Raw genomic sequence first — 18438 nt, 5'->3', positions numbered from 1 at the left:
CTGAAATAAACCAAACTGTATTATTTGAAGATCCTTCTCTGAAGTCCAAAGATGAAACAGATCAAACACCATATCATTTGTTAAGAGTAATTCTAAAAGTTGGGGTTGCTGTACTCCAGAAAATCACAGAACTAAGGTAACAAGTAAATCTTTGTATGTGGGACGATGGCGCTTTTGATACTATAGTAGTAAAAATATGTGTCTTTCACTATAAGACACTTCCTAACATTCTGTGTGCAAAAGATTTCAAAGCTTTAATATTCACCAGAAATTATTTATCAATAATGGTTCAAATTTCTTTGTTTGGTGAAGAAGAGAATAACTATAGTCTCTTGTTGAAATTGGACAGTAGGAGTGTTTGTAGCTGGCCAAGAAAGAAATGAGATTCCCAAAGGAATATATCAATATGTCAATAAGCAAAATAACTGCTTTGCTTAGAACTGAAGTAAAACAAAACAAAGAAAAAACACTGATAAATAGAAGTTCTCTCACTCTGTAAACACAAATAATTACATATTGCCAGAATCACCTGTTAAAATGATTTGCTGAACTTTCCAAAGGGATTTGAGACCTGGGGTATTTTTAAACAACCAAATCTATGAAAATGATTAGATAAGTAAAATAAATAAATAATATTGACAGACATTTCTTAGTATACCAGCACATCCATTCTGATGCTAACTTTTAAAATCAGGATAGAGAGATTATGGACTGAGTCAAAATTACACAGAGCCCATGAACGAGTGTTTTCACAGGAGCAGCTGTGAGAAAGAATAGGGAGCACTAGAATCGGAACCATTTTCTATCATTAAGTGGCCTTACAAAACTGATGATGGGGTTCTAAAGATAGGAAATAAGACCATTCTGACAATAGTTATTATTACACCTTTTAAAGGTCACTTACTTCTGACCTCCTCTGTCTTGAACTATTCTTAACCAATGTAGAGAAGAATCGCAGAATAGAAGAGTTACATTTTGCATCCACATGAGGTCATTTACTAACTACATAACTCTGAAAGTCATTGTAACTCTTCAGGCCTCAGTTTTCTCATCTGTAAATGTAAGGGCTTATGACCTATGATTCTGAAAATTACTTCTTTGTGTAATGGTTTACGTAGGCTACCCTATGGAAGTTGAGAGTAAAGGTTTCCTATTTTTTCTGACTTATTTCCTTTAAAGTTGTATCACACTGTTTCTTTTTCAATCAGCAAGCAAATCTTTCAAACATAAAATGTTGATGAATAGGCTTATCCATAAAGGAAAGAAACAATTGCATCAACAATTTTCAGATAAAATGATCAGGTAGAATTGCCTAAGAAGTCTTTTTAAAGAAGCTAGTACAACTATTACATTTAACAAGTTACAGGATACAAAGGCAGTACATAAAAATCTATTGTTATTTCTATATGCTAATAACAAATGATTATAAACAAATTTTAAAATACCACTTACAATAGCATCCAATATTTGAAGTGCTTAAGGACAAGTTTACCAAAATATATGCAAAACTATGATACATAGATGAGAGAAATTAGAGAAGACATAAATCAATTAAGAGATAGGCCATCTTCATGGATGGAAAAACCCAGTATTGTTAAGGTATCGGCTTTTTTCAAATTGATCTAAAGATTCAAGGTAATCTCCAAATCACAGCAGCCCATTTTGTGGACATCAACAAACTGATGCTAAAATGTATATGGAAATGAAAAAAAAACCATAGAAATGAAAAAGACCCTGTGTAGCCAAGGCAATCCAAAGCAAAAAGAACAAAGCTGGAGGCATCGTGCTACCTGACTTCAAACTATACTACAAGGCTACAGTGACCAAAACAACATGGTACTGGTACTAAAACAGACATATAGACCAATGAAACAGAACAGAGACCTCAGAAAATTACACCATACATCTACGACCATCTCATCTTCGACAAACCTGACAAAAACAAGCAATGGGGAAAGGATTTCCTATTCAATAAATGGTGCTAGAAAAACTGGCTAGCTGTATGCAGAAAACTAAAACTGGACCACTTCCTTACACCTTATACAAAACTTAACTCAAGATGGATTAAATACTTAAATGTAAAACCCAAAAGCAAACATAAAAACCCTAGAAGAAAATCTAGGCAATACCATTCAGGATTCAAGCATGGGCAACGGCTTCATGATGAAAACGCCAAAAGCAATTGCAACAAAAGCCAAAATTGACAAATAAGATCTAACTAAACTAAAGAGCTTTTGCAAAAGAAACTATCATCAGAGTGACTAGGCAACCTACAGAATGGGAGAAAATTTTTGCAATCTACCCATCTGACACAGGTCTAATATCGAGAATATACAAGGAACTTAAACAAATTTACAAGAGAAAAACAAACAACCTCATCAGAAAGTGGGCAAAGGATATGAACAGACACTTCCCAAAATAAGACATTTATGCGGTCAACAAACATGAAAAAAAGCTCAACATCACTGATCATTAGAGGAATGCAAATAAAACAACAATGAGATACCATCTCTCATGCCAGTCAGAATGGCTATTATTAAGAAGTCAAGAAACAACAGATGCTGCTCTCTTTTTCTCTGGTCTTAAAAATGAGATGACATCTAGCAGGTTAAATGCATCCTTAAAGGAAAATGCACCTGAGCTGTACTATGTCTTAAACACTAATAGGGCCCTACTGAGTGTCTACCAAAATTCTTCAAAGCGAACACAATGTTCAATAAACCTCTGCTAAATAACTAAGCATATAGTTTCTACATACATATGTTTCTAGAAACATAGGATATTCTCCTAAAACTTAGTCTAATATATGCTTGGGTATAGGTTGATAGAAGACAGGAACACAAATGACCCTAGTACAGTAAGAGAGTGAAAACATCTAAAAGAGAGGGTGAAATAACACAAAACTAGCTTTTAGGAAGAGGAGAAAACCTTATGGGAGAAATTGACACTGTAGCTGGGTCTTAATGGGTCACTTTTAGATGTGTAGGTTTTATTTGGGGAAGGACTGGGAAGAAGGAACTTGGTGAGCAAAGCCATAGAGGTGAGAATTAACTAAAAATGTAATGTATCAGCTGGAATCCAGGATACTGGGGAGAGATAAAACCAGAAATCCAGTTTGGGGTTTCAATGTCTTCTGTAACTGGTTGGGAACTTGCTGAGGTTTTTGCAAAAGGCAATTAATGATAAGGTACCATAGAAAGATTAATCTGGTATTACATGTAGGATGTATGGGTACGGAGATGACTGGGGGAGGAAACCCTAAGTAAGAGGCCATTTCAATGGTTCAAGTGAGAAATGAGGATGACTGAACTCCACAGTAAGTACTTAGTGAAGGTAGAAAGAACCTCGGGACAAATTTTATGTGGGTGATGGGGATGGGGAAGTATAGCTCCAAGGCACCAGGCCTGGGTGCCAGGCAGGGATTTAATGGGTGCTTCCCCTCCAACTGCTGATTTTATCCAAAGGCCATGACGACTGCCTAAGCCCACTTTAATCTCTACATGTAACATGGGTCACAGTGGAGCCATGTACACTGGTGCTGATGAGGAGCTCCTGCCATCCAAAGCATGCCAACATTCAGTCACTTGCCATGGTCAAAGCATGGGAACAATCTTTAGAAGACCTGACTTGGAGCTGTGACTCTCCCATGAATTTGACATACGATGTTAAACGGGTGGCTCTCATCACTGGGCTTTTGAACCCTCATCAGAAAAAGAAAGACAAAGACCTCTACTTGGGCTTAATGATCATGGATTTTGTAAGCTCCACAAAGTGCTTTGGAAACTAAAAAGTCTGTACAAAGAGGAATTACTAATATTACAGTCACTGGCCTCAAGCAATATCTACCATTCTCATCTTCACATGTATTCTGGTGTTAGCTACTGACTTGAGGGATCTGCCTGCATTCATTCCTCTGCCCATCCTAATCATCTCTTCTGTTTTGTTTCTCTGATCCTAGAATTGAGAGACAATTAACACAGGGATTACCATACGGATAACTCTCTCCAAATGCCAACAATTCTTTACAGTGCAACCAATGTATATAACTTTCTATTTTCAAAAATTAAAACAGGCTGGGCGTGGTGGCTCACACCTGTTATCCCAGCACTTTGGGAGGTCGAGGTGGGTAGATCACCCGAGGTCAGGAATTTGAGACTGGCCTGGCCAACATGGTGAAACCCTGTCTGTACTAAAAATATAGAAAGTTAGCCGGGCATGGTGGCGGGCACCTGTAATCCCAGCTACTTGGTAGGCTGAGGCAGGAGAATCACTTGAACCTGGGAGGCGGAGGTTGCAGTGAGCCGAGATCACGTCATTGCACCCCAGCCTGGGCGACAGAATGGGACTCCCTCTCAAAAAAAATAAATAAATAAAAATAAAATTAAATTAATTTAAATATTCTCATACTACTGGAATGTTCAAAGTGGTAGTGTATGAACATCCTCTATTTTCTTAATCTTAATAGGAATTACAGATCTTGAAGTCCCTTCAACACTGACCACAACAGTTCATTACCTCTACACTCTTCTCTGACCCATAAAATATGCCCCAAACTCGAAATCCAAATGAAAAGCAACAATCTGTTCTAATTCTGGAAAAGAAAAACTTTTTAGATTTACTGAAAGATGGTTAGTTGACTTCCAAGGTCTCATCTTCCTGAAATATTTTCCAAGGAAATTTTAATAGTAGATGGTTTCAGAATTTAACATAACCTCTACACTAATTGGGACAAGATTCTCCAACTTCCCTGGAATGCACAGCCCCAGCACTTCCAGACATTATGGAGCAAATACCCATCCCTTTAATAGCTGAGGCTGACGGACATGAGTTTTTATGCTAAGTGGAGGCTAAAGTTGCCTGGTCACTTTAGACCTGAGAGTTGTGACTAGCTTCCAGGTCCTGGCTCTGGAACTTTCAAGCTGAGCCACCTTATCTAAATACTGGAGAAAACGTGGATCCCAACTCACAGGGAAATGTGGATCCCAACTCATAGGGATATATATATATATATAAATAAATAAAATGCACAGGACACGAGTTCTGTGAACTACATGGCAAAATGTAGCTAACATTAGCTTTTATAAATCAGCAAAGAGAAGACATTCCACTGCATCTTTAAGAGGATTTCCAGTGAGAAGAGGACATTTCTGCCTTATAAAGACTTATTTATAACAGTATTTTTCAAGGAACTCAGCTCAGATGGTATAGGAAATACAGTATAGCCCACTGTAACACGCAAATTCACTGCTCAGCACATTGTGGAACATAAGTATAATCATGATCCTCTAAGCCTTGGCAGGTTCTCATTCTGCCTCTTTCCTTTCTTCATTTCTTCCTTTTTCATTCTTTCTTTCCTTTCTCCCTTTCCCCATCCTGTCTCTCCTCTTTTTTACTATATCATATTCCTCTTTTTATACTATCCTGATATAGGAAAACTAAAGCAGCTCATCTCAAATATAAGAGAGATTTATTTATTTCATCTTTTAAATTTTTTCCTTAATGGGTTAAATGCCAAACTCCTCAGAAGCACTCAATGTAATAAAGTATAATTGTTTTCAGACATGAGGGTAAGTTTTCCATCAGTGACTAAAAAAAATTAAAAATAAATGAAAGCCAGTGGAAAGCTGAACAGTCTTCACTTGGCAATTATTCAGCCTTTGGAAATTTCCAAGCCTTTTGCAATCATTAATTAATTAGTAAAGATGATGTTCTACTTTACTGAGGTTTGAAGCGTGACATAAAGAGGTCTAGAGGTTTTCCTCAAACTGGAAGAGGAATGTCAAGGAAAGAACTGGGATAAGAATTCGGAGCTCATTTCTCATGCCTGTAGTCACATAATTAAGCCAAACAGTCAATACAAGGACAATAAGGTCCTCTGTGCACAGGTGCAGTAGAATACAGTAGTGTTTTGCTCAAAGGCCAACTGTGAAGGAACCCACCCTTTCATCAGCCAATGCCCTCACAACGCGTCCAGAATTTATCCATAGCTTCATCAGCCTCTTCCCCCTTTCCCAAAGCATAGACAGGACAGATGGCTAAATACCAACCTCTAACCACTCTTAATAATCCGAGTGAAAAGTACATGGTTTGATTTTCATTTTTAAAATGCACAACCGAATATGATGTGAAAACACATGAAACTGTTGAAAGACAAATATATCAAAAATTGTAAAAATAACAAAATCTACTGATATCCAAAATCTGTAATCATCTAATAGATCATCTTGAATAACTACCTTGCTCAAATAGGGAGCAAAAGAAAGTTCCATGTTTTCTGATGAGTGGTTTATAAAAATTCATTCCATCTCCCTGGGTTGGTTGGTGAGGACAGGCCAAATGTTAGGGATGTGGCTGGACCCAGCACTTTAGATCCAGTTCTAGCAGTGGGGGCTGATTCTTTTTCCTACACCAATGGATGGGTTCCAAATGCTGAAGAGAGGCTGGCCAGAATACCCAGTGACTTAGTGAGAAAACAACACCTGAAGACTAGCTCAGTACTTCTCACCAGATGAGTCTCAACAAGACACATAGTTTTGCTTTCTCTCATGTCTGGTTCCTATGTGGGATAACACGATCCTCCAACAAGGCAGACACCATGTTATTCCTTCAGGAACATCACTCAGCCATCCTTTCAGTCACCTTGTTTTGGGCAGGGCAGGGCGAAATTGCCTATCTATTTGAACTTAAACCTTGACAGCAATTGTTCTGGCCTAAAATTTTATTTTACTGTAATCTTCCCTGGGTAAATCTGTTGCAATTGTTGAAAACAAAAACTGTGGTTAAGTTCAATAATCTGTTTCTCTGAACTGGTTGTTTTGAAAATAGACTCCCCTCGTCTGGGCCAGGAGGAACTGATGCAAATACACTGTGACATTAACACAGAGCAAGGCTGTCCAGATTGGCTATTTTGGACCAATTCATTTTAAAAAGAAATAAAACAACTGTAATAACATTTCTTTTCATAGAGAGACTTAAGAAACTAAGTAATGTTTAAAATCATTTAAAATTCTAATTTGGAATCCATCTATTGGAAAGGGATCATGACTGGCCAATTTCATATAGTGGTCACACACAAGGCTATAGGATTTCTCCAGCTCTTCACAGTCCCTACTGTCAGGAAGAGCTCTATTCCCCTATAGAATGTGAAATTCACATAGGACACCATTAATACGGCAGAAGCTTTCATATAAGAAAAACAATTTAGTAAATACCCTAAAAGGAAATTTTTGATACAATGTTGAATATGTGAATAGATCTGTCTTGAAATGGACAATCTTGTTAAAAATGTGGAAAGAATTTTTAAAAATACTTTCCAAACTTCTACCCAATCCATCCCCCAAAACTACCATTGATCTTCTAGCTAATTGAGGGTCTCAAATTTCTGATTTCTCACAGTTCTAACTGAAAAGAAGCAAGGGCACTCTTCCAACCCAAATGGCTGGAAACTGGCTCAGTTCCTCTATTTTAACCCGTTCCAAGTTATTCTCATTGGTTCCTCTAGTCATAATGGGAGGAATCAACATCGTGTTGGTTCCAATACTAATGAAAAATCCAAGTTGTGTTGAGTGGGCATGTGTAGTATTATACCTTACCTATTCAGACGAAGTAACAGAGAGTGTTAACTTAAAAGGTCCACATAGGGACAATTAAATCAAATAAGAAGTAACTGTCACTCATAAGGAGTTTTTAAACATTGCTTAATAGTACTAAAGGCTGAAGAATAAGATTCTTTCTGGACGATTAGTAAAATGAATAAACAAGGGGTCACAAACAAGCCGCATTATACTGCAGCCCCTTCTCAAAGGAGAAACTGTCCAAGGTATTTGCATTATCTTAGACCTGCTTGGCCTCACCCATCTCCTGGGTCCTTGGCCACTTGTTCCGCCCCAGCAACCACTGTGGTACCAACATTGCAGGAGTTATAATCGCCTTCACAGGGCCACAGCCTGACAGCAGTTCGCTCAGGTTTGCCCTCCACATCTCACCTCTAGATCGCTACCCTTGCTGAGGCTTGAGATGCTACAGACCTGTTTAATGTTCAAGCAACTGCAAGGTGTAGAGGAAGCTTCTGCACAATAGAGGGAAGCTTTAACCAATATAGGGAAGGATGTGAAAAATAAATTATTTTCTCTTTCTCCATCAGAACACTTTGTCCTCAGATGCTATGGTTTCTGTGGCCTTTGGAAGATGATTCTTCAAGATTGAGCAAGCAATTCCATTTGATAATAAACAGTGGCCATATTAGTAACATAACAAGTAGTCTCTCTCTCCTCTCTGGCTTCACTCATCCTTCCCTGGGGTTGTATTTGTCAGTGAAATAAAAGTAACACACACAGTTTTGCCTTAGGCTTTGCCTGAGGTGCCCCTGTATTCTCCTCATTATTTGCCTAAGGCGCCCCTGTATTCTCCTCATTATGTTACTGAGTTTCTTACCTTTGGCTGCAATGGTGGTGCACAGGGGGCTGAAACAGGATCTGTGATATAGGTCTTCTTGGGACCAGTGACTGGATACATCCCAGGAGGGTTCTGGTTCCCTGCTCCAGGAGGAGTGTACCCTGGTTCCCGTTTCCAGGTATTTGGGTGACCTTGTTGACCATAGGCGGGATCAGAGTCATTTCTGCCCCCATAGCCTGGCCCTGCTGCATAGTAGCCTTCATAATAGCGTCCCTGGTTGGGGACATACCCATACCCAGGCTCAGGCTGAAGTCCTGGTGGTGGAATGTAGGCATAATCCATGCCTCCCCGTGTTGAAGGAGGTGGACACTGCCCAGAGATGGGAACTGGCTGAGTGTTATAGCCCTGGGCCCCTGAGCCATAAATTTGTCCTGATGAAGGGGCAGCCATATAATGAGGGCTGGGCTGGGCTGACTTCACCTGCACATTAAAGGTAGGCCTTGAAGAAGTGGAGGCCGTGGTGTAGGAGGCTGGGACTGGCTGAGGCTGAGGTTTGAGTGTTCCGATTGGAGCCACAGGGATGGGTCCAGCCTGGGGTGCAGGCTGTGGTTTCAATGTAGACTTTTTGGTTGCTGTTAGAGGGGGTTGGTTCGGGATGACCATTCTCTTGTGTCCTGTGACTGGGGTCGAAACTGGAGGAGAGGCTGTTGAACCAGTGGAGCTCTAAAAAGAATAGGAAAAAAAAGAAAGAAAGAAAGCAAAAATTACTGCCAACGAAACTCAATAAAAATAAATAAATGAAAAATATTAATAACTGCTAATTGTTATTTATGTATTACTATGTAGAACACAAATAAGGCATGATCTTGTCTTCAAAGTGTTCACAGATGAACACAAAAATCAGTTGTATATCTGTGCACTGCCGATGAACAGCAGAAAAGGAAAGAAAGGAAAAAATTCTACTTATGGTAGCATAAAAAACTTAGAGAAAAGTTATCTAAGGAGGAGAAAGATTATATACTGAAAACTATTAAACATTGGTGAAAGAAATTATACAAGACACAAACAAATGCATAAACATCTGTGTTCATAGGTTGAAAGACTTGATATTCTTAGAATGCATATCCTACCCAAAGTTATCTATAGATGCAGTGAGATCCCTATCTAAATACCAAAATGAAGTTTTACATACAATAGAAAAAACAATTCTAAAATTCACATGGAACCACAAAAGACCAAAAAAAGCCACACTAATCTTGAAGCCAAGAACAAAGCCGGAGGCATTACAATTCCTAATTTCAAAATATATTACAAAGCTATAGTAATCAAAACAGTATGGTGCTGGCATGAAAAACAAGATATACAAACCAACAGAACAGAACAGAGAGCCCAGAAATATATCCATGTGTATAAGTCAATTGAGTTTTGATGAAGGGGCAAAGAATAGATGATAGGTAAGGACAATTTCTTCAATAGATGATGTTAGGGAAACTAGAAATACACACACAAAAGAATGATATTGGACCCTTACTGACATCATTAACTAAAACTGGGTTAATGATTTAAAGATGAGAAAGGCCTGAAACTAAGACTTCTAAAAGAAGTAACGTAGAGGAAAATTTTGTGACAATTGGTCACGAAGAATAGTGAGATAAAGAATGTAACATGTTATCCTAACTTAAACAAAAGGGAAGTGGAGGGCCTGCTCCAAGAGAGAAGGCAGACACACACGGGTGCACCTTGTCTGTTCTTATCTCCTGGCCACAGCTAATTCTGATTGAAAATGTAGAAATCTATTTGGTCTAATCTATTGTACACAGCTTCTCTACCAGACTGGGGGACAGGGAGGGACACACTATTCATCCTAGGACACCACTCTCCCCCCATTAACCTCACAGAGCTTTACATGTTGAAGAGGCTTAGAAAATAACTAATGGAAAAATACTACATAAAAAAAGGATTGCTACAGACATTCAAGTCTCAAAAAATAACACATATTTGCATATCTGTATTTATAGATGATTGTATAAATAAATTTATATACACATAACAAATCACAGATAAATAAGTAATCTGTATATGTAAATTTCTATACCTGCATTTTTATTTTCAAAATATGTGAATTTTGAAGTATCTGTTTTTGGGGGCAGACTACAGCTACAGCAGAGTAATTTTTAAAATGTGCTTGATTTTCAAAATAAAAATGTTAAATCATAATAAAACTTCAAAAATTCCTGCAAAAACAAAAACGAAATGAAATGCCAAAAATAAATGCTTGGAAGCACCAAATAATCCAGTAAGTAGAAAAGATTCACTATATATTTAATTGAATATGTGGGCCAGAAGAATGTTGGCATAGTTTTCTTGAACCATGAAGAACATAAATAAATATGCTTTAAAATAATTCCTATTCTTTACCCTTTCCAGCTCCCATGATGTAAGGCACGTAAAACTGCAAAGGAATATATATATATATAGCTAATATTCTATTTTCAAACATATAGTTATAATATGTAAAATATTCAGAAATGTGCTCATACTTACACAATGGAATTCATAATAAAGTTGAGAAAAATCTTCTCATCTCCAAAGAGAGCTCTGGTAGTGAGGTATTTCCTAGAAGAAAGCAATGGCTCCTGAAATCGTGCCCTGTTGCTTTAATTCAGACTTTAGGATGTTCAAATAGTGTGTGTGTGTGTGTGTGTGTGTGTGTGTGTGTGTGTGTGTGTTCACCAAGAAAGAGACTGAAAGAAGAAACTTATAAAAAAAAAGTTACTTTTAAGGAGTTAGGTCTATATTAATTCTTTTTTCATTAATGAATGTATGAATGTTACTGGTTTTCAGTTTCAAACTATGCGAATTTTGAACTGTTTTCATGGGGCAGACTTTACAGCTGCAGCAGAGAGCATGCCTGTCATCAGCCCAGTTGCTCAGTCACTGTCTCCATTTATAGTTGGGTTTGTAAAGTGTTCAAAATAGGAACTCTGGGTTTCTGCTGATCTTGAGTCATCAAAGAAAAGCAAAGCTTTATTCCCTCTTTCATTCAATGCCCATCTACGCTGACTTTTTTATGACTGGCATTATTGACGAGAAAAATCTGACCTTAAATTTTTTCTAGGTTCAAGATGCCTTTTCCATGTCCTCTGTAATAGAATGTTGGAGTCTTAACTGAGTATTTTTTAGGAATGTCTTGAACATACATATTTTAATAAATTGCTTAATGAGGAAACCATGTTTCTATTTACTACTGTTGGGACCACCTTCAAGCAGAAAGGTAAAGCCCCTCCACCAACAAGACAAGAATATCCAGGCTGCTTAAATTACAAAAGTAAATGACAAGTTTACCCTTTTAAAGACTAATATCCAAAAAAACAGAATAAAACAAAACACAAAAACCAAACAAACAAAAAGATACCACTCTATTCAAGAGCTTCTGGTAACTTAACGGGAAGCTAAATCTGGAATTATAAGATCCCTAGGAAACTATATTTGAGACAAATGATATGTGGAAAAGATAGCCATAAGAGTCAGGATTCAAATAAAAATGACAGCACACACCAACTAGGTCTTCTCAAGGATCTGATTTATACAGGTATTATGTACATGGCCTCATGTAATTGCAGAGGAGTCACAAAGGACAGGGAAGTAATATGGAACTAGCAGAGGCAGAGCCATCATTTCCTCTAGGTTCAGGACAAAGAGAGTGCTGTAGAGGTGAAAATCTAGAGAGGGTCTGTGACCGTTCTTGACAGTCAGCTCGGAACTTTACAATCAGCAAGCCAGAGAAACATATGTGGCACAAGAGTTTAGCAGTGTGTCTCAACAGAGTACTATGGTCTTCTTGAGTTTGACAGTAATGTATTTTGCTCCCTACCCATTAAATGATAAGTGTCCTCTAGTCATTGTGACAGTTTATAAAAATGTGCCCATTCATTTCCAAACTCCCCATCAGGAGGTGGTTTCCCCTCTAGTTGAGAACCATTGAAAGTAAAATGTTAACCAAATGTCCCTGGGAATTTTTTAATCTTTATCTCTGGATCAACCTAGTTCACCAGAAAGCTATCTATCTGCACCAAATGGAATTTCATCTCATGAAAAATAAAATGCTTCTTAAATCTTTCTGTGAAATTGTTACTAATGACAATAGCCAACATATTGCCCAATAGCCGGTGAATAACGATTCCCTTTATTTGACACCAGACCTCCACTTTTGTCTCTCTATTGTCTCCAGGACCATGGCCACAACTTGATATACCTTCTATATTATGAAAACTTTAGAATTTCTGTCTCCAGAATTCATCTGTATTCTGAATACTAAGCCCAAATCCTCAACTGTCTATTTCATGTGTCTGCTTGAATGTCTCATATGCGTTTCAGACTCAATATATTAAAAACAGATTTCATCATCTACCTTGATCTGCTTTTCATTTAGTTTCCTCATCCACCCAGTTGTTGCTCAAAGGAGAACACTGGGAATCATTTCTGAGACTCTGCCTACTTCCCATTCAAGAACTAAATCCTGTTGATCCTACTCTCTAAACAGGGAATTCCATAACTCACAAATATGTCCACATTTTACCATTTCCACTACTACAATCCCATGCCAGGATTCCACCATTTTTCATTATGAATTCTCCAAAAACATCCAAACTGGTCTCCTAGTGTCCACGACTGTTCTCCTTCAATGAGTCCTTCATTTGGTAGCCAGAGCGATTTATTGCAAATGCAAATCTAATCATATTGCTTTCCTGCTCAAAAATCTTCAACAGGTTAGGGGAATGATGGATGCAAATCCACCTCTTCTACCTCTCTTTGAGAAACATTGACCTTCTTTCATGTCCATTGTGCCAAGCTCTCTCACATCTCAGTGATGATACCTACACCAATCACTTCTCCATTGTCTTTGAATTATCTAGCTGATTCCTAGGAATCCCTTACATCTCAACCTGAATGTCAGGTTCCTCCGTGAAACTTTGCCTGAATCCTCCAGCACAGTGAGTGCCCTTTACTTCTCCCTCCCTGTACATATCACATGTGTATATGTCTGCTTCTATACGAGCAGAGACTGTCCTTTTTATTCCCTGCTGCTTCCTCATTAACATCATAGCCCGTAAGCTGGCATTTAACAAATATTCGATGAATGAATGAAGGTTAATATCCCAAGAAAAATGCATTTCTTTGGTCAGATTATAACTGACCATGCAAAAATATGAACTATCTTATTTCCCTTATTGACTTGACAATCAAGAAATTCTGTAAAAGTGTGTAATGCGTGCCTAATTACAGTCATCTCATTAGTGCGCCCCCACCTCTAAATAGTTTAATGATTTTAATCTGGAATGTATTGATACTGTTTTTTTCCAAGAAGCCTTTGAGGTACTTGTTTTCATTTTTATGGCCATATTATATGTGTAAGTTTTACTTGATGCTGACTCAAATCCCCTCTGGAAATAAAGGGCAATTTTTAAATAAACTTACTAAGAAAGGAAAGAGACGAATGCATTTAAAAATAGTATTTAACAAAATGTACTAAAACAAAGTACGTTCTGAATTTACTGCCAAGTAAACACAATACCACAAATCCCAGAAATTCAATCCAAATTATTTATTCAATAGAAATTTATTGAAAGTCTACTATGTAACAGGCATTGAACTGCTTACTAGATTCACTATGAGACAAAGAAAGTCATACTCATTGCACTCAGAAAGTTCTTAGTTATAGAATATTTGGGGCAAAATTAAGTGTGATGAGTAAACATGATTTCTACTTAGAAAATTTTCTAATGTAACAGAAGGAGAAAATAGACAGAAGCAAAAGGTCAACATTTAAACAGCAGCACAAAATTCAAAATCATTTTATTACATTTTAATTTCAGCTACATGACATGGGAAAGTGCTTAAGATTTAAATGTAAATTTTAAATGAAAAACACATGATGTGAATTCATTTGTACAATACAATTGAGGCCACAGAGAATGATATTTTCATATGGCCAAGGAATATACAAAATATCAAAAGGGGGATGGTTGACTTGCTAGAAGATTAAGATAATGAAAATTTCCATCTCAATTATATTTTCATGACAAGTATTTGAGTTATTTGAAGAATACCTCAGGTGCTCTTCACTTTCAGTTATCTACTTTGGATATCCCTGCGGCAGAAAACACAAGCTAAAATACCTATTGGTAACCCCAAAAATGTGTAATAATAGCAAACATTTATATAGAAATTACCTGGTGCAAACATTTTGTGTTGAACATAATTTATATATAATCCTCACAATTACTCCTGAGATGGAAACCAATCCTCATTTTCCAGAAGAAGATATTGACGAGAGACTAAGTAACTGCCCAAGGACACATCACTAGCAGGTGGCAGATTGAAGGTTCACGCCTGGGTCATCTGGCCCCACAGTTTGGGGTTTTAAAAACCATCCACCTCTCTCAGGTAATAAAACAGTGAAATATAATAGTTGACATGTTAAAAAAAAAAACACAAAATGCTTTATCAGTCTATCTGTAGTTTTCCTATTTTTAAGAGATAAGTGATCAAAATGTAGACACTGGAAAATCTTTCTCTCTCCTAGAAGAAAAACTGAATAAATGGGAGAATGAACAGAAAATGACAATGCCAGTGTCTAGGAAACAACAAAGTGATGTGAACTGTAAAACTGAAGAGTTTACTCTGTTAAAAAGGCAGCTGCTATCCCATGCCAGCTCACTGCTGACATGTGGAATATAAATCCAATATTACTCTTCTGACTTTAAAATTGTGTTCATTATTATTATTATTATTATTATTATTTTCAAACACAAGGACGAGAAATAAAACAATTTCTGCAGGTCACCTGTAGTGCATGAGGTGCACTTTACAATTCCCACTTTAAGTTATGGATACTGGCAAATGTAAGTATCACTAGGAAGCATGCAATTGAAGAGTTGTGCACTGGAACTTGGGAGACCAAGAAAAAAAGCACCAGCTTTACCACTGTTTAGAATTTAGTGACATTGGGAAAGTCACGTGACTTCTCTAGACTGACTCTTCATCTGAACAATAAAGGAGGGGAAATGTTAAGTTATTCTTCTCCTTTTTTTTTTTTAATAAATAGTCTTTCTCTTCAAATAAAAAAATATTTCTATATCACTCAGGAAGAAAAAAAAAGAGCTTCACTGGGGTTGAGGTACCTTTATAAAAGAAGATATTCTGACTTTCAAAAATCCAATGATTCCAAGAGTAAATGTGCAATATCCAGAGTTTTATTGCCCAAGAAGAGCTTGGTCTCATTATTAGGGATTCATATCAGGTAGGCACTTAATAAAAAATGGCTGGATAAATAAATATAATTGGTTTCTGAGTTCGTGCAATGAGCAAAAATGCAAACATGGCTAACCTATTTCAGTTATAATGAAATCCCTAATTTGCTGCTTCTTTTGGCTCTGTACAAAAATTATGTCATCATTTTCTCCTAACCATGACTACAGGAATAACTAAATTTTGCTTTCTCGAGTCATCTCAGTAATTATCTTCCATAATTCAGGGTAAGTACCCATATCTCCATACCTCATCCAAGCAGGCCACTTACACTATCCACTTCATAGATGACCCTATGAGCTGGAAAACAACCTAACAGATTAAGAATGTCATATATATATATTTTTTTCTGAGATTAAGAATGCTATATACATATGTGTGTGTGTGTGTGTGTGTGTGTGTATATATATATATATATATATTTTTTTTTTTTTTTTAGATAGAGTCTTGCTCTGTCGCCCAGGCTGGACTGCAGTGGCGCTATCTCAGCTCACTGCAACCTCTGCCTCGCGTGTTCAAGGAATTCTTGTGTCGAAACCTCTCAAATAGCTGGGATTATAGGCACTCACCACCACGCCGGCTCATTTTGTGTTTTTAGTAAAGACGGAGTTTTCACTGTGTTGTCCAGGCTGGTCTGGAACTCCTGACCTCAAGTGATCCATCTGCTTTGGCCTCCCAAAATGTTGGGATTACAGGTGTGAGCCACCACACCTGGCCAAGAGTGCCATATATAAACATAATATTACACATTTAGAAAAGCACTTCTTAAATCTGACTGCACAAGAGAATCATTTAGGGCTTTTTAAATACAAGTTATTGTAGATAAACCCACTCAACGGAGTGAAATCTGGAAATTCAAAAGGGAAGGGGCAGGTGATTCTCAGCTAAAACCGGAGTTCAACACTACTTTTAGATACTGTTGCTAAAGCCAAACAAGAAATCCCACTTGGAGTTAGGGGCTATGAGTGACATAATGGTGTGATTCCAATTGTCTCAGAAGGAAAATTGATTACATAATTTAGATTTAGGGATGAAGTTAATGTTTGTTTCTATAAAATTTTTATGGGAAATCAGTGGTGTAATTTGGTGATATGTAACAAAAGCTCCAATAAAGTTTATACTTTTTAAACCCATAGTTTTATTTCTTAAAATTTCGCCTATGGAAATGACCAGAGAGCATAAATGTTTACTTTCAAGAAACTCCGTGTTAATACTGTACTTTATAAAACTAAAAGATAATGGAAAATTTAATCAATACATGAGGATTGTTTATATACATTATGGTATAGTCATATAATGGAATACTACACAGCCATTAAAACAATGCCATAAAAATATTTCAAAATATATCAATAATCTAGCAATTCAACTTCTGGGTAGATACCTAAAATAACTAAAAGCAGGAATGCAGCTATTTGTACAATCATGGTAATAGGTTCATAGCAGTTTTATTCACAATAGCCAAAGGAAGAAGCAATTCAAGTGTCCACTGATGGATGAATGGATAAATAAAATGTGATATATATATACACACACACACACATCTAAATCTATCTATATACCTATACGTATACATATACACACACAACGTAATAAGAAAATTCTGACACATGCTATAACATGGATGAAGCTTGAAGAGATTAAGCTCGAAGCTTGATGAAACAAGCCAGTTACAAAAAAAAAAAAAAAAAATACTATATGGTTCTAAATATTGGAGTCCTCAAGAAGAGTCAAATTTATAAAGCTAGAAAGTAGAATGGTGATTGCCATGGGATGGGAGAAGGAAGAATAGAGCTAGCGCATTATTGTTTAATAGAGATGTCATTTCAGTTTGAGTAGATAGAGTTCTGGTGGTGATGGTTGCACAACAATGTACATGTACTTAGTGCCAGTGAATTATACGCTTAAAATTGGTTAGAATGTTAAATTTTATATTATGTATATTTTACCACTATATAATAAAAACATGTATCAAAAATTCTCTGTTTTAAAATTCAGTTAGAAAACATTGTTTTATACCTGTTGATAAGTAATGCATCTATCTATATCTCATATATACATATACATACATATATGGCTAGAAGGACTTATTCCCAACTGCTAACATTGGTTATTTTAAAGGGGTTATTTTTGGGTATTCTATAGACTTTTCCTATTTTGCTAAGTGTCTACCACATATTACCTTTTTACTCAAAGGAAGAAATATATATTATATAGGCATAGTATATATTATACATTTCTCATATACAATTGTATAAAAATAAATATATATTTAACATAATATATATCAGAAATATATACATTATTTTAAAAACCAAACAAACTAAAATATTGTGGTATTCCAATGTCTAAATATTGGGGTATTCCAATATTCCAACTCAAATATTGCGGTATTCCAACGTCCATGGGTATGTACATACAAAAAAAGGAAGGAGCATAGCAGAAAATTAAAAATGGTTTAAATGTATTTTAAAAGGTTACAGTTTTACACTAGGTGATGCAGTTAAGAGAAAATTTTGTTCTTGGTTTTATGTTTTTGTTTATTTTCCACATTAAAGAAAAAAGTAACCTTATAAATGAGGATAAATAGTAGCTGAAATCTGGTGATGAGTTAAAATAATCTCAAATATTATGCATGACATAAAAATCACACAATTTTAGTTGGTGCCACCGAGTTCAAAACATTGCTGCCAATATACTACTAATACTAATTTTTAGTCCTCCATGAACACA

At 36.5% G+C, this 18438-nt stretch overlaps 1 protein-coding gene across 3 annotated transcripts in view; it reads right to left on the bottom strand.

Moving 5' to 3' along the window:
• Window positions 1–18438, bottom strand: part of LPP (LIM domain containing preferred translocation partner in lipoma) — a 722568-nt gene that overhangs the window by 252629 nt on the left and 451501 nt on the right. For all 3 annotated transcript variants that reach the window (XM_032171893.2, XM_032171894.2, XM_058426503.1), the window contains one exon: window positions 8434–9117. In XM_032171893.2, the coding sequence (XP_032027784.1) occupies window positions 8434–9117 (684 nt within the window). The remainder of the gene's footprint in view (window positions 1–8433; window positions 9118–18438) is intronic.

The sequence above is a fragment of the Hylobates moloch genome, unplaced genomic scaffold (genome assembly GCF_009828535.3).
Source record: "Hylobates moloch isolate HMO894 unplaced genomic scaffold, HMol_V3 SCAFFOLD_13, whole genome shotgun sequence".
Classification (NCBI taxonomy): Eukaryota; Metazoa; Chordata; class Mammalia; order Primates; family Hylobatidae; genus Hylobates; species Hylobates moloch.
This window is presented reverse-complemented; position numbering and strand designations above follow the sequence as displayed.